The sequence below is a fragment of the Apodemus sylvaticus genome, chromosome 9 (genome assembly GCF_947179515.1).
Source record: "Apodemus sylvaticus chromosome 9, mApoSyl1.1, whole genome shotgun sequence".
NCBI lineage: Eukaryota > Metazoa > Chordata > Mammalia > Rodentia > Muridae > Apodemus > Apodemus sylvaticus.
In genome coordinates, this window is record NC_067480.1 from 54738648 (window position 1) to 54753412 (window position 14765).

Below are 14765 nucleotides of genomic sequence, written 5' to 3' on the forward strand. Positions count from 1 at the left end.
TCCTACCCCCCAAAAAAAGATTACAATCAGGAGGGAAGAGAAAAGGAGGGAGGGAAGGAGCGAGAGAGGGAGAGCGAGCATGGATAATACTATTATTGTAACCTGCAGTGTGTAAGAATCTTCTAGAAGCCGCAGCAACCATAGCCACCGCCCAGTTCCTCCCTCCCTTGCCCATTTTGGCAGCGGGCCGCGCCTGCGCACTCAGGGCCGATGTAGGCCCCGCCCATCTGCGTCACCGGTCTTCTGAGAAGAAGCTCGCGCTGCGGCACTCGGCACCATTTTGTGTTGAGAGGTCGTCGCTATCGTTTGCAGACTTCTCACCGTCTCCTTGCAAGCTTTGTCTTCAGGGTTGGGGGTCTCTGCGGAGAGGTAAGACGCGGTGTCTGTCAGGGCCCTTCCTCGTATCCCGGCGGGGCTCTCCTCGGACCCCGCGGCGGCTCGTCACGGCCGGGCCACCGAGTGGGCTCTGTGCCGCGGCTGCAGAGCTCTGGCGGCCGGCTTCTGTGTCGGTGGGGCCGGCGGCCGCAGGCTCCGCGTCCCGGGGACGGTGGGCCGGCTGCCAGCGCCGGAGCGGAGCGGCCGCCGGCGGACCTAAGATGGCGGTATGGGAAGGCGGCGCTCGTCCCTCGGAATGGCGGCGCCAGGGCGCGGCCTTCGCGCCGACTCGGTCAGTGCAGTGCGGCTTTAACTCTCGGTGGCGCCACAGCGCAGGTTTTTGGTGCCGAGTTTCTTTGTATTTGAAGCGAAAGGTCTCGTTAACCAGGCCGGGCCCGCACGCTGAGGGGTGGGCGCTGCGGGCATAGTGAACACAGCAGGCAGCCACCTCAGTTCTGAGTGGAAACCTCCTCCAAGGCCAAACCCCGCTTCGACGGAGAAAAGAACTTCGGAGGCAGTAGGAAGCAAAAGCGAGCACAGTGAACACAGAAGGCGCCGGGACGGGGCTTGCCAGAGGGCGAACTAGTGATTTTTCAGAAGGGTTTAGGATTTAGTTAGGGATCTAGAGATTGTGAAATGCTCTTCGTTTTGAGCTCAAAGGCTGTCGCACCCCTTTAATCCCCAGCCCTGGGAAGACAGGCAGGCTGATCTCAGAGTTCGAGGACAGCCAGGACTACACAGACAAAGCCTGTCTCAAAAAAAAAAAGTTAAACAATTCTCTTTGTAAACAAAGTTGTAAATGGGGAGTTGTTTATCTTTAGGAAACTGGAGGGGAACGCCCTAGGATTATACGTCACTTCTGAATAAGCAGCTTTATTTTCATCCTCATGGCCTATCCCTTAAAGTAGACTGGCTTTTGGTGATTCAGCATAAAAGGTCAGCCGGTTCCGCGGGCACCCATGATAAGTCCCTTTTCTTCTCAGGCTTTCCTCCCATATTTTCATACTTTTCTGTCTTCCCTTGCTAGCAGCAGGGTATCATCAGGGACCGTGGAAATTTACTTGAAGGAGCATTGGCAAGTGAGGTCATCTGCTGAACAGTAATTTTTTTTTTTTTGAGTTATAAACAAACACATTTTAAAAACTTAGGTAGGCTTTGAGACAGGGTTTCTCTGTGTAGCCCTGGCTGTCCTGGAACTCACTCTGTAGGCTAGCCTCGAACTCAGAAATCCACCTGCCTCTGCCTCCTAAGTGCTGGGAATGCAGGCATGTGCCACCACTGCTCCGCTTAAAAAACTTCTTAATTAGGGTCACTTGTGGTTATGTTGGACAGAGACATTTTGAGTAGAAATTGGATCCATGAACCTATAATTTGAACGTCTGAAAGAGTTGTTGGTTAAGTTATATATAGAAACCTTTTCTACTTAATATGAATTTGGGCTTGGTGAAAACAAGGTAAAAAATAATCTGAATAAAGTTCACATTGCAGAATCTGAGGCAATGCAATAATTTTTATGATTTCAGACAGTTGACTACAATTTTAGAACTTTGATTTAAAACAAAAGGTCAGTGCTGGGAGTGACATGCCGTTAATCCCAGTATTCCAGTGGCAGGTAGGTCTCTGAAATGAAGCCAGGTTGGTCTATATGCTTACAGCTACATAGACTGTCTGGGAAGGGGGAAGAAATCAAAACTAATGGGAATTTGCAAAGAAAGCTCTAACTACTGAACATCACTGAAATACAGTTTAACTGGTAAAATTTGTCTTTATAGATGAGACATTCAAAAAGAACTTACTGTCCTGACTGGGATGAAAGAGATTGGGATTATGGAACATGGAGAAGCAGCATCAGTCATAAAAGAAAGAAGAGATCACATAGTACTGCCCGTGAGCATAAGCGCTTCAAATATAACCACTCCAAAACAACGGACAGGTAAGAAAGGTAGTTATGGGCTGGGAAGATATCTTAGCTGGTACTTAAAGCTCTGGTAGAAGACAGTTTGGTTCCCAACACTCTAGACACACTACCACTATACCTGTATCAACTCCAGAGAACCCCATGTCCTGTTTGGGCACTCCTTAGTACCACCCATACAGATAACAATTAAAAATAAATCTTTATAGCCAGGCAGTAGGGGGCGCACGCTTGTAATCTCAGCACTCTGGAGGCATTTTTGGCTCAGATATAGAACGTTTACATACTGTGCATAAAATCCTGGGGGCCATATATAATGATATAGTTGGCATTACTTAACTGCATAATCTGGATAGTGACTGTAGTTCAATGCTAAAATACCTAACTTGGACAAAGGGGTTAAGTTCTGTTCTGTACACTGCAATTATTTGATGTAGCTATGAAACAGACTTTTTTTCTCCTCCAGCTATTATCTGGAAAGCAGATCCATACATGAAAAAGCTTATCATAGTCGGCGCTATGTTGATGAATACAGGAATGACTACATGGGCTATGAGCTGGGGTATGCCTGTGGAGAACCTGCAAACAGATACCAGAATCACAGTAGCAAGTCCTCTGGCAGAAGTGGAAGAAGCAGCTACAAAAGTAAACACAGGAGTCACCACTACACCTCACATCGCTATTCTCATGGGGTATGAGCACCTTTTAAACATTTTGAAAGTTTATTTCCCATGGAGAAGAGGAAGTAGTTTTGTGTTTGAGAAATTTTCAAGATAAAAGTCATTACAATTCTACTTCACAGGAGTATTTTAGTATTTGTGCATTGCATAAGAAATTCATGAAAAAAGTGCATGAAAAAAGTGATAGGAAAGATTTTCTTAATGCTATTTCAAGAAATATTACTTTGATAAATTGGTCAGTTTATTCCAAAGAATTAGGTATTTTTGTGTTAGGGTTAGTTATGACTTATTAATATGTGTAAATTTTTTCCTCATTAAGCTACAGATTTGAAATTAGTGTTTTCATGTATTAATTTGGAAATCTATCAGATAACAGTTTAAATGCTGTAGTGTTATATGCCAATTTTTTTTCCTTCCCTTGTTAGGACTATTGTTTTATTTACTGTTTTAATAATTATTTTCTTGATTAGTTAGGCCAGATCTTAGTTTGGCCACAGGGTACTAAAGTAAATACTACATCCTGCAGTTTTGTAGTGTTAATTTAGGACACTATGTTTCAGTGAATGCCACAGATAAGTTTTTTTTTTTTTTAAAGAAGAAAAGCAAATGTGTTGATGTTTTGTTGCCTTACCACTTTGAGTATCTTATCTGAAAATCTGTTCCTTGCCATGTTTTTCTCCTGTTAACATAAACTATGTGCCCTGTGAATTTCTGGGGACTGAATTTGAAATTGCTCCTGCCAACCGTTTGTGGCCTGGCGTGTATCTGAATGCCTGAATATCTCCCCGCTGAATGAATTTCGTATTCTGCCCTGAATTCACTCGGGTATATTGATTGGCTGGATGATCTTGGTGCTGGTGCCGCCCACTTGACGTTTCCAGAAGAGTCACCGAAGGAAAAGATCCAGGAGTGTAGAGGATGATGAGGAGGGTCACCTGATCTGTCAGAGTGGAGACGTACTAAGTGCAAGATGTATAGAATATTTTTCAACACTTATTAACTTTTCAGATAACATAATCTATATATATATATAGATTAAAGTTTTAGGGATTTGGAAATCTTTTTCTTTCTGTTTTTTGTTTTGCTTTCATTTCTTTTGGTGGGAGGGGATTATCTTTGCTTTCTTTGGAGTTTTAATATTAAACAAATTCCAGAGCAGTAAATCAAGTTAATGAAATTAGTCTGAGAATGAAATTAGATCTAAGAATAGTTGTATGTTTTTTGGATGGTGTTGGCTGATAAGTAATTAATGATAAGGAAATTTGCAGCATCACCTAGAATAATCTGCATTGATAACACTTATAAGTACATTGTTCTCACTTCCTTTTATGAATAATATTTATTCCTCTTTTTTTAGATGAAATTGTTGATACGTTAGGTGAAGGTGCTTTTGGAAAAGTGGTGGAGTGCATTGATCATAAAGGGTAAGTTTCTCTATTTTTACCTTTTTGGTTTTTCAAAGCAGTCTTCCGCTGTGTAACAGTCCTGCCTGTCTTGGAACTCACTTTGTAGACCAGGCTGGCCTAGTGCTGCTACCACTGCTTTTAGAATGCTTTTGGAATGTTTTTGAGACAGGGTCTTAACTTTGCAGGCCTGGAACTCTCACAGAGATACTTGCCACTTTCTTGAGTGTTGGGAGCAAAGTGTGCACTATTTTACCTGGCCTCTTGTATTTTTTAAACAAAACCAACTAAATAGTATGTGCAGCTTCCTGGCTGGAGAAGAGGATATCTCTTGAGTTTAATTCTTAGCACCAGTGTGAGGACACTTGGTTTTCTTCAGATAAGTGTGAGGGCAGCTGGGTTTCACAGGTGTGTTATCCATAAAGCTCCATTAGTGCTTTTCACTACCCAACCCCTGCTGGTGATCAGACCCAGGGATCCAACATGCTGATGATGGTGGTTTTAATTTATCTATTTATTTTTTTTTAAGATTTATTTATTTTATTTGAGTACACTGTAGCTGTTTTCAGACACACCAGAAGAGGGCATCAGATCTTATTACAGATGGTTGTGAGCCACCATGTGGTTGCTGGGAATTGAACTCAGAACCTCTGGAAGAGCAGTCAGTGCTCTTAACCACTGAGTCATCTCTCCAGCCCCAGGTGGTTTTTATTTTTAATTATGTGTGCACTCATCATATGAGTGTAGAGGCCAGAAAAAAGTGTCCATGCAGGTGTTTGTGAGTTGGTCTGCCTGATGCAGATACTGGGAATTGAATTCTGGACTTCTGTAAGACTAGTACATAGCTGTTAGGTTTTTTTTTCTCTGTATCATTATTTTATTTTATTATTATTATTTTGTTTTTGAGACAGGGTTATATAGGAAACAAACTGCATTGTTTTGAGTCTTAGAAAGCAGATAGAGCCGGGTGGTGCTGGCGCACGCCTGTAATCCCAGCACTTGGGAGGTAGAGGCCGGCGGATTTCTGAGTTCAAGGCCAGCCTGGTCTACAGAGTGAGTTCCAGGACAGCCAGGGCTATACAGAGAAACTCTGTCTCAAAAAAACAAATCCAAAAAAAAAAAGCAATAGTTTTTATCTCAACATTGTATTACTTAATCTAATTGTATTAACTAATTCTTGAGTTGAAACAAAAGATAACTCATGATTAAAGGTTGTTAATTCAGTGGTGTGAGTTTTTGTTTGGTTTGGTTTGGTTTTTGAGACAGGGCCTCTGTAGTTGTCTCGTAACTCAATGTATAGACCAGGCTGGATCCGAAATTAGGCATCCTCTTGGTTTCTGCTTCCAGGGTGCTTGGGATTAAAAGCATGCCATTACACCAGCTTGGATCATCATCTTTTTTTATTTTGTTTTATGTGTATTGGTGTTTTGCCTACATGTGTGTCTATGTGTGGGCATCAGACCCTCTGGAACTACTGAAAGTTGTGAGCGGCTAGATTGTCACCTCTTTAAACTTAAATTTATTCTCTTTAACAGGGGAGGTAGACGTGTAGCAGTAAAAATAGTTAAAAATGTGGATAGATATTGTGAAGCTGCCCAGTCAGAAATACAAGTTTTGGAACACTTAAATACAACAGACCCACATAGTACTTTGTAAGTATCAAATTAAAATTTGAAATATTTTCAGAGAGACTTGAATTTTAGTCCCTATTGAGTTGTTTTGTTTTGTTTTTTAATGTGTTTATAGCCGTTGTGTCCAGATGTTGGAGTGGTTTGAGCATCGAGGTCACATTTGCATTGTGTTTGAACTCCTGGGGCTTAGTACTTATGATTTCATTAAGGAAAACAGTTTTCTGCCGTTTCGAATGGATCATATCAGGAAGATGGCATATCAAATATGCAAATCTGTAAACTGTAAGTTCTTGACATTTCTTCTAAAATTTGAGACTAATGTCAGGCTAATTTTGATTTTTAAAAAGGAGAATCTGGTGGAACTAGGGAAACTCTAGCTCAGTGAAGAAATAGGTCTTTTTGTTCTGTCCCCAACATACAGAAGACTATAAGATGAGATCTGTGGGATTTAAAAGCCTGGCCTGAGTATATAGAGACAGGGTGGTGGATTGGATGCTGACTAAAAGATAGCAAGCTGGTTTAAAAGTCAGGTGGTGGACACCTTTAACCCCAGCATTTGGAAGGTAGAGGAAGTCAGATCTCTTGAGTTCAAGGCTAGCTGGTGCTACAAAACCCTGTTTTGAAGAAGGAACAAAAATAAAAAGATTTGAATTTATATCTTAATAGCTGTAATTGACAGTAGACTTGGGAAGGAGACTTAATCACACATCCTTGGGTTCAGTCTCCAGAGAAGAGAAATGTTTGTGATATATGGTTACAAGTTGTGGATCTGTAGTATTTAATTCAGTGAATAGTGTATTATCCAACATAGAAAGCTAGGATTGTGGGCTGGAGAGATGGCTCAATGTATGAGTGTTCTATCTGCATGTAAACTTATACACCCGAGAGAGCATCAGATCCCAATATAGATGGTTGGTGAGTCATCATGTGGTTGCTGGGAATTAAACTCAGGACCAGAAGAGCTGAGCCATCTTCAGCCCTGAAAGATCATAATTTTCAAGTAGCTTTTTAATCTGTTTGAGGCCATCATTTTGTTTTATCCCCCCCCCCAAAAAAGGTGTATGCATAAGACCAGTTTAGCCGAGAGTCCTAAAAAATTTAAAAGTAACAATCTCAGTTTTGTTTTGTTTGTGTGTGTGTGCTTTAAAGATTTGTTTATTTTATTTATATGAGTACACTGTAGCTGTCTTCAGACATACCAGAAGAGGGCATCTGATCCATTACAGATGGTTGTGAGCTACCATGTGGCTGCTGGGAATTAAACTCAGGACCTCTGAAAAAGCAGTTAGTGTTCTTTGAGCCATTTCTCCAGCTCCAAACCTCAGTTTCTTAAGGCAGCCCCCTAACCCCTGGAACAAGATATGTAAACCAGAAATACCCTACTGCCGTTGTATTTTTTTGGCAGCCATCTGATCTTTTTCTTGTTAGTACTGGGATTACTGATGGGAGCCATCATCCTCAGCTACTTTGTTACTGAGAAACAGTCTCATTGTGCAGTTCTGGGCAACCTTTTACTCTGTCCCAGTTCTAAGATTGTATGTAGTGCTACCACTATATCCAGCAGTACCAGAGTTGGCAATGACAGTGTTTCAGTCCCTAATGATCTGAGTCTGATTGACTCAGGGATGACCCCAGATCTCTGTATCCTGCCCTAGTATCAACTGCCAGAATTTTTTCTTTAATCTTGTTATTTTCATGTGTACACAACATAAACTTGTAGGGTATCAGATCCCCTGGAGTTGAGATTTCAGGTGGTTGTGCCACTTAATATGGGTGCTAGAAATTGAACCCATGTCCATGCCACTGAGCAATCTCACCATACCATCTTGTTTTTTATGACAATCTCAGCCAGGCTGAGTAAACATCTTTAATCACAGCAATCAAGTGCAGAGGCTGGCCAGGTCAGACTGTCCCACATAGACAGTACTAGGAAAGCCAGCGCAATAGAGAGGGACCCTGTTGCAAACAAAAATGACTCATTTAGTACCCTACCTAGGTTTAGACATAGATTTTCATGCTTCAACTTTTTTAGTGCTATGATTATAGGCATCTGTTAGACTCTAGGGCTTGTGATTTTGTTTTGATATTTGAGACTATAGTTAAAGTAACTGTGTACTTCTTTCCAGTTTTGCATAGTAATAAATTGACTCATACAGACTTGAAGCCTGAAAACATCTTATTTGTGAAATCTGACTACACAGAGGCTTATAATCCCAAAATGGTGAGTACCTTATAACATGATCATCATAGTGCTAATGAATACTTTGTTTCAATAGTATGGCTTTATAACTTGCCGCTTATGGTTTTCAGAAACGTGATGAACGTACTATAGTAAATCCAGATATTAAAGTGGTGGACTTTGGAAGTGCAACATATGATGATGAACACCACAGCACATTGGTATCTACAAGACATTACAGAGCACCTGAAGTTATTTTAGGTTAGTACTTGGTATGCTGAAATAACCTATACTGATTCTAACATAAAATGAGTAGTTTGGGGCATGAAAAAAGAAAAGAAAAATAAACAACAGTATTAGAAATTATATTGAATTTTCAAATTTTTGGGCATGGTGGCACATGTCTTTAATCAGAGATTGGTGGATCTCTTGAGTTAGAAGCCAGTCTGAGCCACATAGTGAGATCCTATTCCAAAAACAACTAACTAGCTGTGAAACCAGCAAGTTATACTTGGCCTTAAAAATGAGATTGTTCTTGAGAAATGTGGTGTTAAGAGTGGGCAGTTTAGAATATTAGACAACTCCAGGTATGCTGTCTGCTCAATACTAACCTGAGCTACATATCCAGAGTCTGACTTAAAAAGAATGAAGAAAAATTGTATTGCCTACCATGCAAAGTATGTCAGAGATTATATGGTGTGATCCAGTGTTCCTGGAGCGTGGTAAAGAAAATGAAAATGAAAGATTAATTGAGCACCTTACACATTGAGGGCAGGGTATCTCACTAAATTCAGAGCTTGATGGGTTTTACTAGCCTAACTTGCTCTGAGGATTCCCAATCATTATTTTCAGGATCCTAAAATTATTTTTGAATTCTGTGGTAAAATGTCTTTCAGAACTAGTGACTCCACTGACATTGTTCTTTGCTTTGCAGCCCTAGGGTGGTCACAACCATGTGATGTCTGGAGTATAGGATGTATCCTTATCGAGTATTATCTTGGATTTACAGTTTTTCCAGTAAGTGATAATGAATGGTGTTCTTTTTAGTGGCTTTGCATTAAAAGTGTGTATTTGTTTAAACTACTCTAAAGAATGTATTTACACAACAGGGTTGGGCAGTGGTGGTGCAAGTCTTTAATCTCAGCACTTGGGAGGCAAAGGCAGGCAGATTTCTTTCTGAGTTCGAGGCCAGCCTTGTCTATAGAGTGAGTTCCAGGACAGCCAGGGCTACACAGAGAAACCCTGTCTCAAAACAAACAAACACATACACAAAAAAAAATGGTTAATAAAGCACAAGAAATTAGAACTATTGTAAGCAGTTGTCTCCAACCATTTAGAAGTGGCAAGTTTGAGGCTTATAATACTTTGTTGTCCTGCTACATGAGTTGTGTGTCATTTTGATAATCTTTCTTGTGACTTCTGAACAGCTAGAACTAGAGAACTAACTGTTGAATGGGACTTAATGTGTAAGTTAACACATGTTTTTATTTCAGACTCATGATAGCAGGGAACATTTAGCAATGATGGAAAGGATTCTTGGACCACTACCAAAGCACATGATACAGAAAACCAGGTATGTTTTACTTGAGCCATGTCACTTGGAGAAGTACTGCTGCATTCTGACTGGAACTATTTTTATTTGTTCCTTGGCTCTAACTTTCCAGGAAAAGACTGGATCTAGAAGAATATTCTAACGTGAATATTTACCTTTGCTATTTTGTGTTTGGGGAAGTCAGTATGGTAAATGTGAACATTTAACTGTTTTAGGAAACGCAAATATTTCCATCATGATCGATTAGATTGGGATGAACACAGTTCTGCTGGCAGATATGTTTCTCGGCGCTGTAAACCTCTGAAGGTAGGCCTTGGATAGTCTTAAAATAACCAGGACTTGCAGGCTCCCCGCTTTTGGGGTGTAGAGAACCCTGGCTGTTACAGTCTGCTGGCCTTCACCCTCTGAAGGTCTCTGTTTTCTGGTTTTGAATTTTGCTTTTTTAGATGGAGACATATTAGTATGCAGTCCGGATTTATTTATTTATTTGTTTGTTTGTTTATTTATTTGATGTAAGTACACTGTAGCTGTGTTTAGACACACCAGAAGAGGACGTCAGATCTCATTATAGATGGTTGTGAGCCACCATGTGGTCGCTGGGATTTGAACTCAGGATCTTCAGAAGAGCAGTCAGTGCTCTTAACTGCTGAGCCATCTCACCAGCCCCCAACATTTTAATAATGGTTTAAAAGAGAGGCCTGGTAACCTGACATCCCATGATTGTAAATGGTTCCTTCTGTTTTTATGCTGGAGAGAAGAAAGCACAGCAGTAAGAACATTTGTCTTTGTGTTTCAGGAGTTTATGCTGTCTCAGGATGCCGAACATGAGCTTCTCTTTGACCTTATTGGGAAAATGTTGGAGTATGATCCAGCCAAAAGAATTACTCTCAAAGAAGCCCTAAAACATCCTTTCTTTTACCCGCTTAAAAAGCATACATGATTTATAAACACGGTGCTCAGAAAGAAATCTTACAGACTGTCCACAGCCAACTGGATCCCTGGAAGATAAGCTGGGGATAGATGGGTAGGCAGCGGAAAAGAACGAAGCCAGGACAACGCAATTGTAGATTGAGACCCAAAGTTTAATGGGGGTCTCAAAGTATATATAGGCGGGGCAAGACCCTTCCCCAAATTCCAGGAGGTGTTCTGTGGAACTGGTCTGGTTGGGAGGTAGCTCTATTGCTCAGGCAGCTGGGACCATCACCTGCTTAATTCAGGTATTCGTAGACCTGGAGGAACAATGAACTTCCACCTTCACTCTGGTGGAGCAGGGTCCTGGCTAGCACAGGAATCCCCACTCAACAAAAGGCTGGGAGAGGAAGTTCACCTTGATATCATTCCTACCAGGTGGCATGACACCTCAATATGGACTGTATCAGTCTTTTAATTAAGTTATTTTGTATAGCTTTGTACATTTATGTTTTTTAGATGCTTTATTAAATATATGGTCAAGCCAAATAACATCTTTCAGTAATTATAGAATGATTTATTTGGAATAAACTTTGTGCTTATGAATGTATAAAGGTGTGTAGCTTGGTGTACTGTCTTCAGTTAAAGTCTGAAGGTAACTTTGCCCTTTTATGCATATGGATGAGTATTTTCACCTAGATGTGTGCCTGCACCACATAATTTGGAGGCCAGAAAAGGGTGCTGGAAATCAAACTTGGACCTTCTAGAGAACAGCAGCCTGTTTGTTTACCATTGAACTTTCTCTCCAGACCCAACTTTGTTACATTAGATTACATGAGATTAAAAAGTGAGTATTGGGCAGCCTTCTCAAAGTTGTTTATATTACGCAGCCCAACTAAAGATTAAGGTTTTGTTTTCCTTTTATTCTTGTTCAAGTTTAGTGCTGCTGTTTTCTGGTCAGTCTGTAGTGAGGCAGGTGTTTACTCTGTGCTTTATCAGGACTTAATGCGGGACACCAAGCCTCCATGGCCTTTATTTCATCTTGGTGTTTCTTTTAAAAACCTTAAAAATTGAGCAGGCTTAGTCACATTTGCTGATAGATTGGACAACCTGAGTTTGAGCTCTCGCAGGAAAGAACCAACTCTGGAAGGGTTGTTCCTTAACTTCTACAAGGGCACACACACAAAATACTTTTTAAAATATGCAAGTTGGAGATGCCCAGAGAGGTTTTAAGAATTTCAGCGCATTTTACAAATCCTCTTGCTGGCTGTCCCAAAGGCGTGGAGCCCCTAAAGGTGAAACTATTTTAAACCTTTAGTGTCCTTGCTGTGGGATTGGGGAAGTGCATACAAAAGAACATGCTCAGTGCCTGTTTAAAGCACCAAGGCAACAACTTATAAAGATCCCGTCTCAATTCTGAACTATGAAGGCATGAAGGGATTCCTATTTCAGAAAGGTGCTGCATGTATTACTGATCCTGTGTGTGGTGGGCCCAGTTGAAACACTTGTACTTTGAGATTCTACAGTCACTTCACAATTCTGATTCACTATAAAGAAATTATGTTGTGTGCTGGTGGTGCATGCCCTTAATCACAGCACTTAGGATACAGGCAAGTGGAATTCAAGGAGAGCCTGGTCTACAGAGTTAAGGCAGCTAGGGTTACACAGAGGAAAACAGAAAAAGAAGATAAAGATTACAGGAATAGGTAATTGACTGTCCAGTTGCCATTCATTTTTTTTTTCCCCCTTGGCAAAGCATTGTGTGTTCCCATAGTCATTCTGCATAGCCTTCAGTGATAATGTCCATGTCTTTAGTTGGTAGCTTTTCCTTTTTGTTTTAATGGTCATACTCCTAGCTTAGTTATTTTCTATATGCTACAATAATTTGTCAAATAGAGGTAGTCTTTGATGTATGAACTATTGCTTTTATAAAAGGCAACTGTGAACTCTTGGTATGGTGGCACATACATGTAATCCCAGTACTTAGAAGATGGGAGCTGGAGGATCCTGAGTTGTAGGCCATCCTGGACCACTCCGCAAAAATAGGGCTGGAGAGATGGCTCAGAGCCCTGCACTGGTTAAGAGCGCTGCACTGACTGTTCTTCCAGGGGTCCTGAGTTCAATCCCCAGCAACCACATGGTAGCTCACAGCCATCTGTAATGGGATCAGATGCCCTCTTCTGGTGTGTCTGAAGACAGTTACAATGTAGTCATAAATAGTCTCTCCAAGAAAAAAGATCCTATTTCAAGGCAGTAAGGTAGAGCTCTACAGAGCAAGACACCCCACTGCCTGCTCTGACTTCTGCATGGGTGTGCCTGCATACAAATCCTATACAACACCAAAACCCCAGTTTCCTAGGCATAGACATGTTTGGACATCATTACTATGGTTGAACAGGATCATGACATGTTACATATATAAAAGTCAGCTTGAACAGTGGGTTACAATCTGGGAAAGGGTTTTCATATTCTGACTCTTGATACTTTGTGTTAAGAATTCCTAGTGTCCAATATAATTTTGGTTGTTAAACCTCAAGAGTCTTGTTTAAATTGACGTTTAAAAGTTACACTTAAGAGGCAGGAGAGATGCCTCAGTGGATAAGAGCAGGACAAGGGCTGATTCTCAACACTCATAAAATATAAAATTACATTTTTTATTTGAAAAAATGGTTTGTTTTATGAGTAGTACACTGTAGCTGTTTTCAGACATACCAGAAGAGGGCATCAGGTTCCATTACAGATGGTTGTGAGCCACCATGTGGCTGCTAGGGATTGAACTATTGAGCCATCTCTCCAGCCCATTTAATTATATGTGCACTGGGTGTGGCCTTTGATTCTTAGCACCTGAGTCAAGGGTATGTGGATCAAGGCCAACTCTTCACAGGAAGTTGCAAGCTAGCAAGAGTTGAACAGTGAGCAAGAAGGCTTGTCACCAAGCCTAATGCCGGAGTTCACTCCCCAGAACCAACATGGTAGAGAACTGACACAAGTAATCTGGCCTGTGAGTGGGCACATAAAAAGCACAAGCATAATGTAAGAGCCACCATAGACCCAGCTTTGGAACTGGAATCAAGTAGGTTGGAAAACAGGTTCATTATATTGGATTTTATGGTAATTCTAAAGTACACGATGTTGGGATTTAATTTTCACCATTGTTAGCTATGACTAAAACTGGGAAATCCCTACATGCCTTAAATTAGTATTGGTGTGCTAGATAAGTATTCTGCCACTTGGTGAGCCCTCTAACCAATTTATTTGTCCTAAACTTGCCAACTGTAGTAATTTGAGTCCACTACACAATAGTGAACATTTCATGAAGGTCTCAAACCTTGACTTTGGATAATCCACCTTCTATGTCTAGACAGCAACACTTGCCCAGGCTGGGATAAGCAAGGTTACTCAGTTGATAGTAATTGATAGTAACCCACCATTCAGTTGAAATGCAGAGCTGATGACAGCCCAGTCAAATGGAAGCAGAGTGAAGTAAGGAAGCCTCTTGGCAGTGGGAATTACACCTGAGGCCTCACACTTAATACAAGTCTTCCCTGCTGAGCTATAGCCCCATTACACCCACCATGACCAGGAGTTATTAATCCTCTATAATCCACATTTTAAGAAAAAGCCAATTCTAAAATTTTCTCAGTCAAAAGCACTTGCCAGATTTTCCCAGATTGTTTAAATCAAGCTTACCAAACCTTACACTTCGCTACTCTTCACTCCTTTTAGACAAACATGCATCCCTGGCTGGCCAAACTCAGATCTACCTGCCATTTTCTCCATGCTGGGTTGAAAGCATGTGTCTGTCACCATGATTAGTTTATTTCTAGCATTTTAAATCTTAAGATCTTAGTATAGGGGCCGGAGAGATGGCTCAGCAGTTAAGAGAACTGACTGCTCTTCCAGAGGTCCTGAGTTCAAATCCCAGCAACCACATGGAGGCTCACAACCATCTTGTAATGGGACCTGATGCCCTCTTCTGGTGTGTCTGAAGACAGTGAAAATGTACTCATATACATAAAATAAATATACATTAAAAAAAAAAAGATCTTAGTATACTGGTTGAATATAAATATTTCTGAGTGATAAAGATGAATACACAAAAATCCTAACAAAGCAACTTA

At 40.9% G+C, this 14765-nt stretch overlaps 1 protein-coding gene across 2 annotated transcripts; it reads left to right on the forward strand.

The window, feature by feature from the left end:
* The first annotated feature begins 276 nt into the window (after positions 1 to 276).
* Clk1 (CDC like kinase 1) lies at positions 277 to 11266 on the forward strand. Of its 2 annotated transcripts, XM_052192400.1 has the most exons (13): positions 277 to 369; positions 2148 to 2308; positions 2757 to 2982; positions 3852 to 3942; positions 4328 to 4394; positions 5909 to 6025; positions 6120 to 6286; positions 8131 to 8225; positions 8315 to 8444; positions 9118 to 9200; positions 9677 to 9756; positions 9951 to 10041; positions 10532 to 11266. In XM_052192400.1, the coding sequence occupies exons 2-13, from the start codon at positions 2148 to 2150 to the stop codon at positions 10673 to 10675; spliced, it is 1452 nt and encodes a 483-aa protein (XP_052048360.1). In that variant the 5' UTR covers positions 277 to 369; the 3' UTR covers positions 10676 to 11266. The 2 variants fall into 2 exon arrangements, with proteins under 2 accessions (XP_052048360.1, XP_052048361.1); XM_052192401.1 differs by lacking the exons at positions 277 to 369; positions 2148 to 2308; positions 3852 to 3942 and having other exon boundaries at positions 2964 to 2982.
* The last annotated feature ends 3499 nt before the right edge of the window (positions 11267 to 14765 follow it).

What these genes read in the sequence shown, in the direction of transcription:
- Clk1 (XM_052192400.1), top strand. Translation starts at nt 2,148, where the DNA reads ATGAGACATTCAAAAAGAACTTACTGTCCTGACTGGGATGAAAGAGAT. An exon ending in CACTCCAAAACAACGGACAG is followed by an intron (nt 2,309 to 2,756) that starts GTAAGAAAGGTA and finishes TTTCTCCTCCAG; the next exon opens with CTATTATCTGGAAAGCAGAT. An exon ending in AGGCTTATAATCCCAAAATG is followed by an intron (nt 8,226 to 8,314) that starts GTGAGTACCTTA and finishes TATGGTTTTCAG; the next exon opens with AAACGTGATGAACGTACTAT.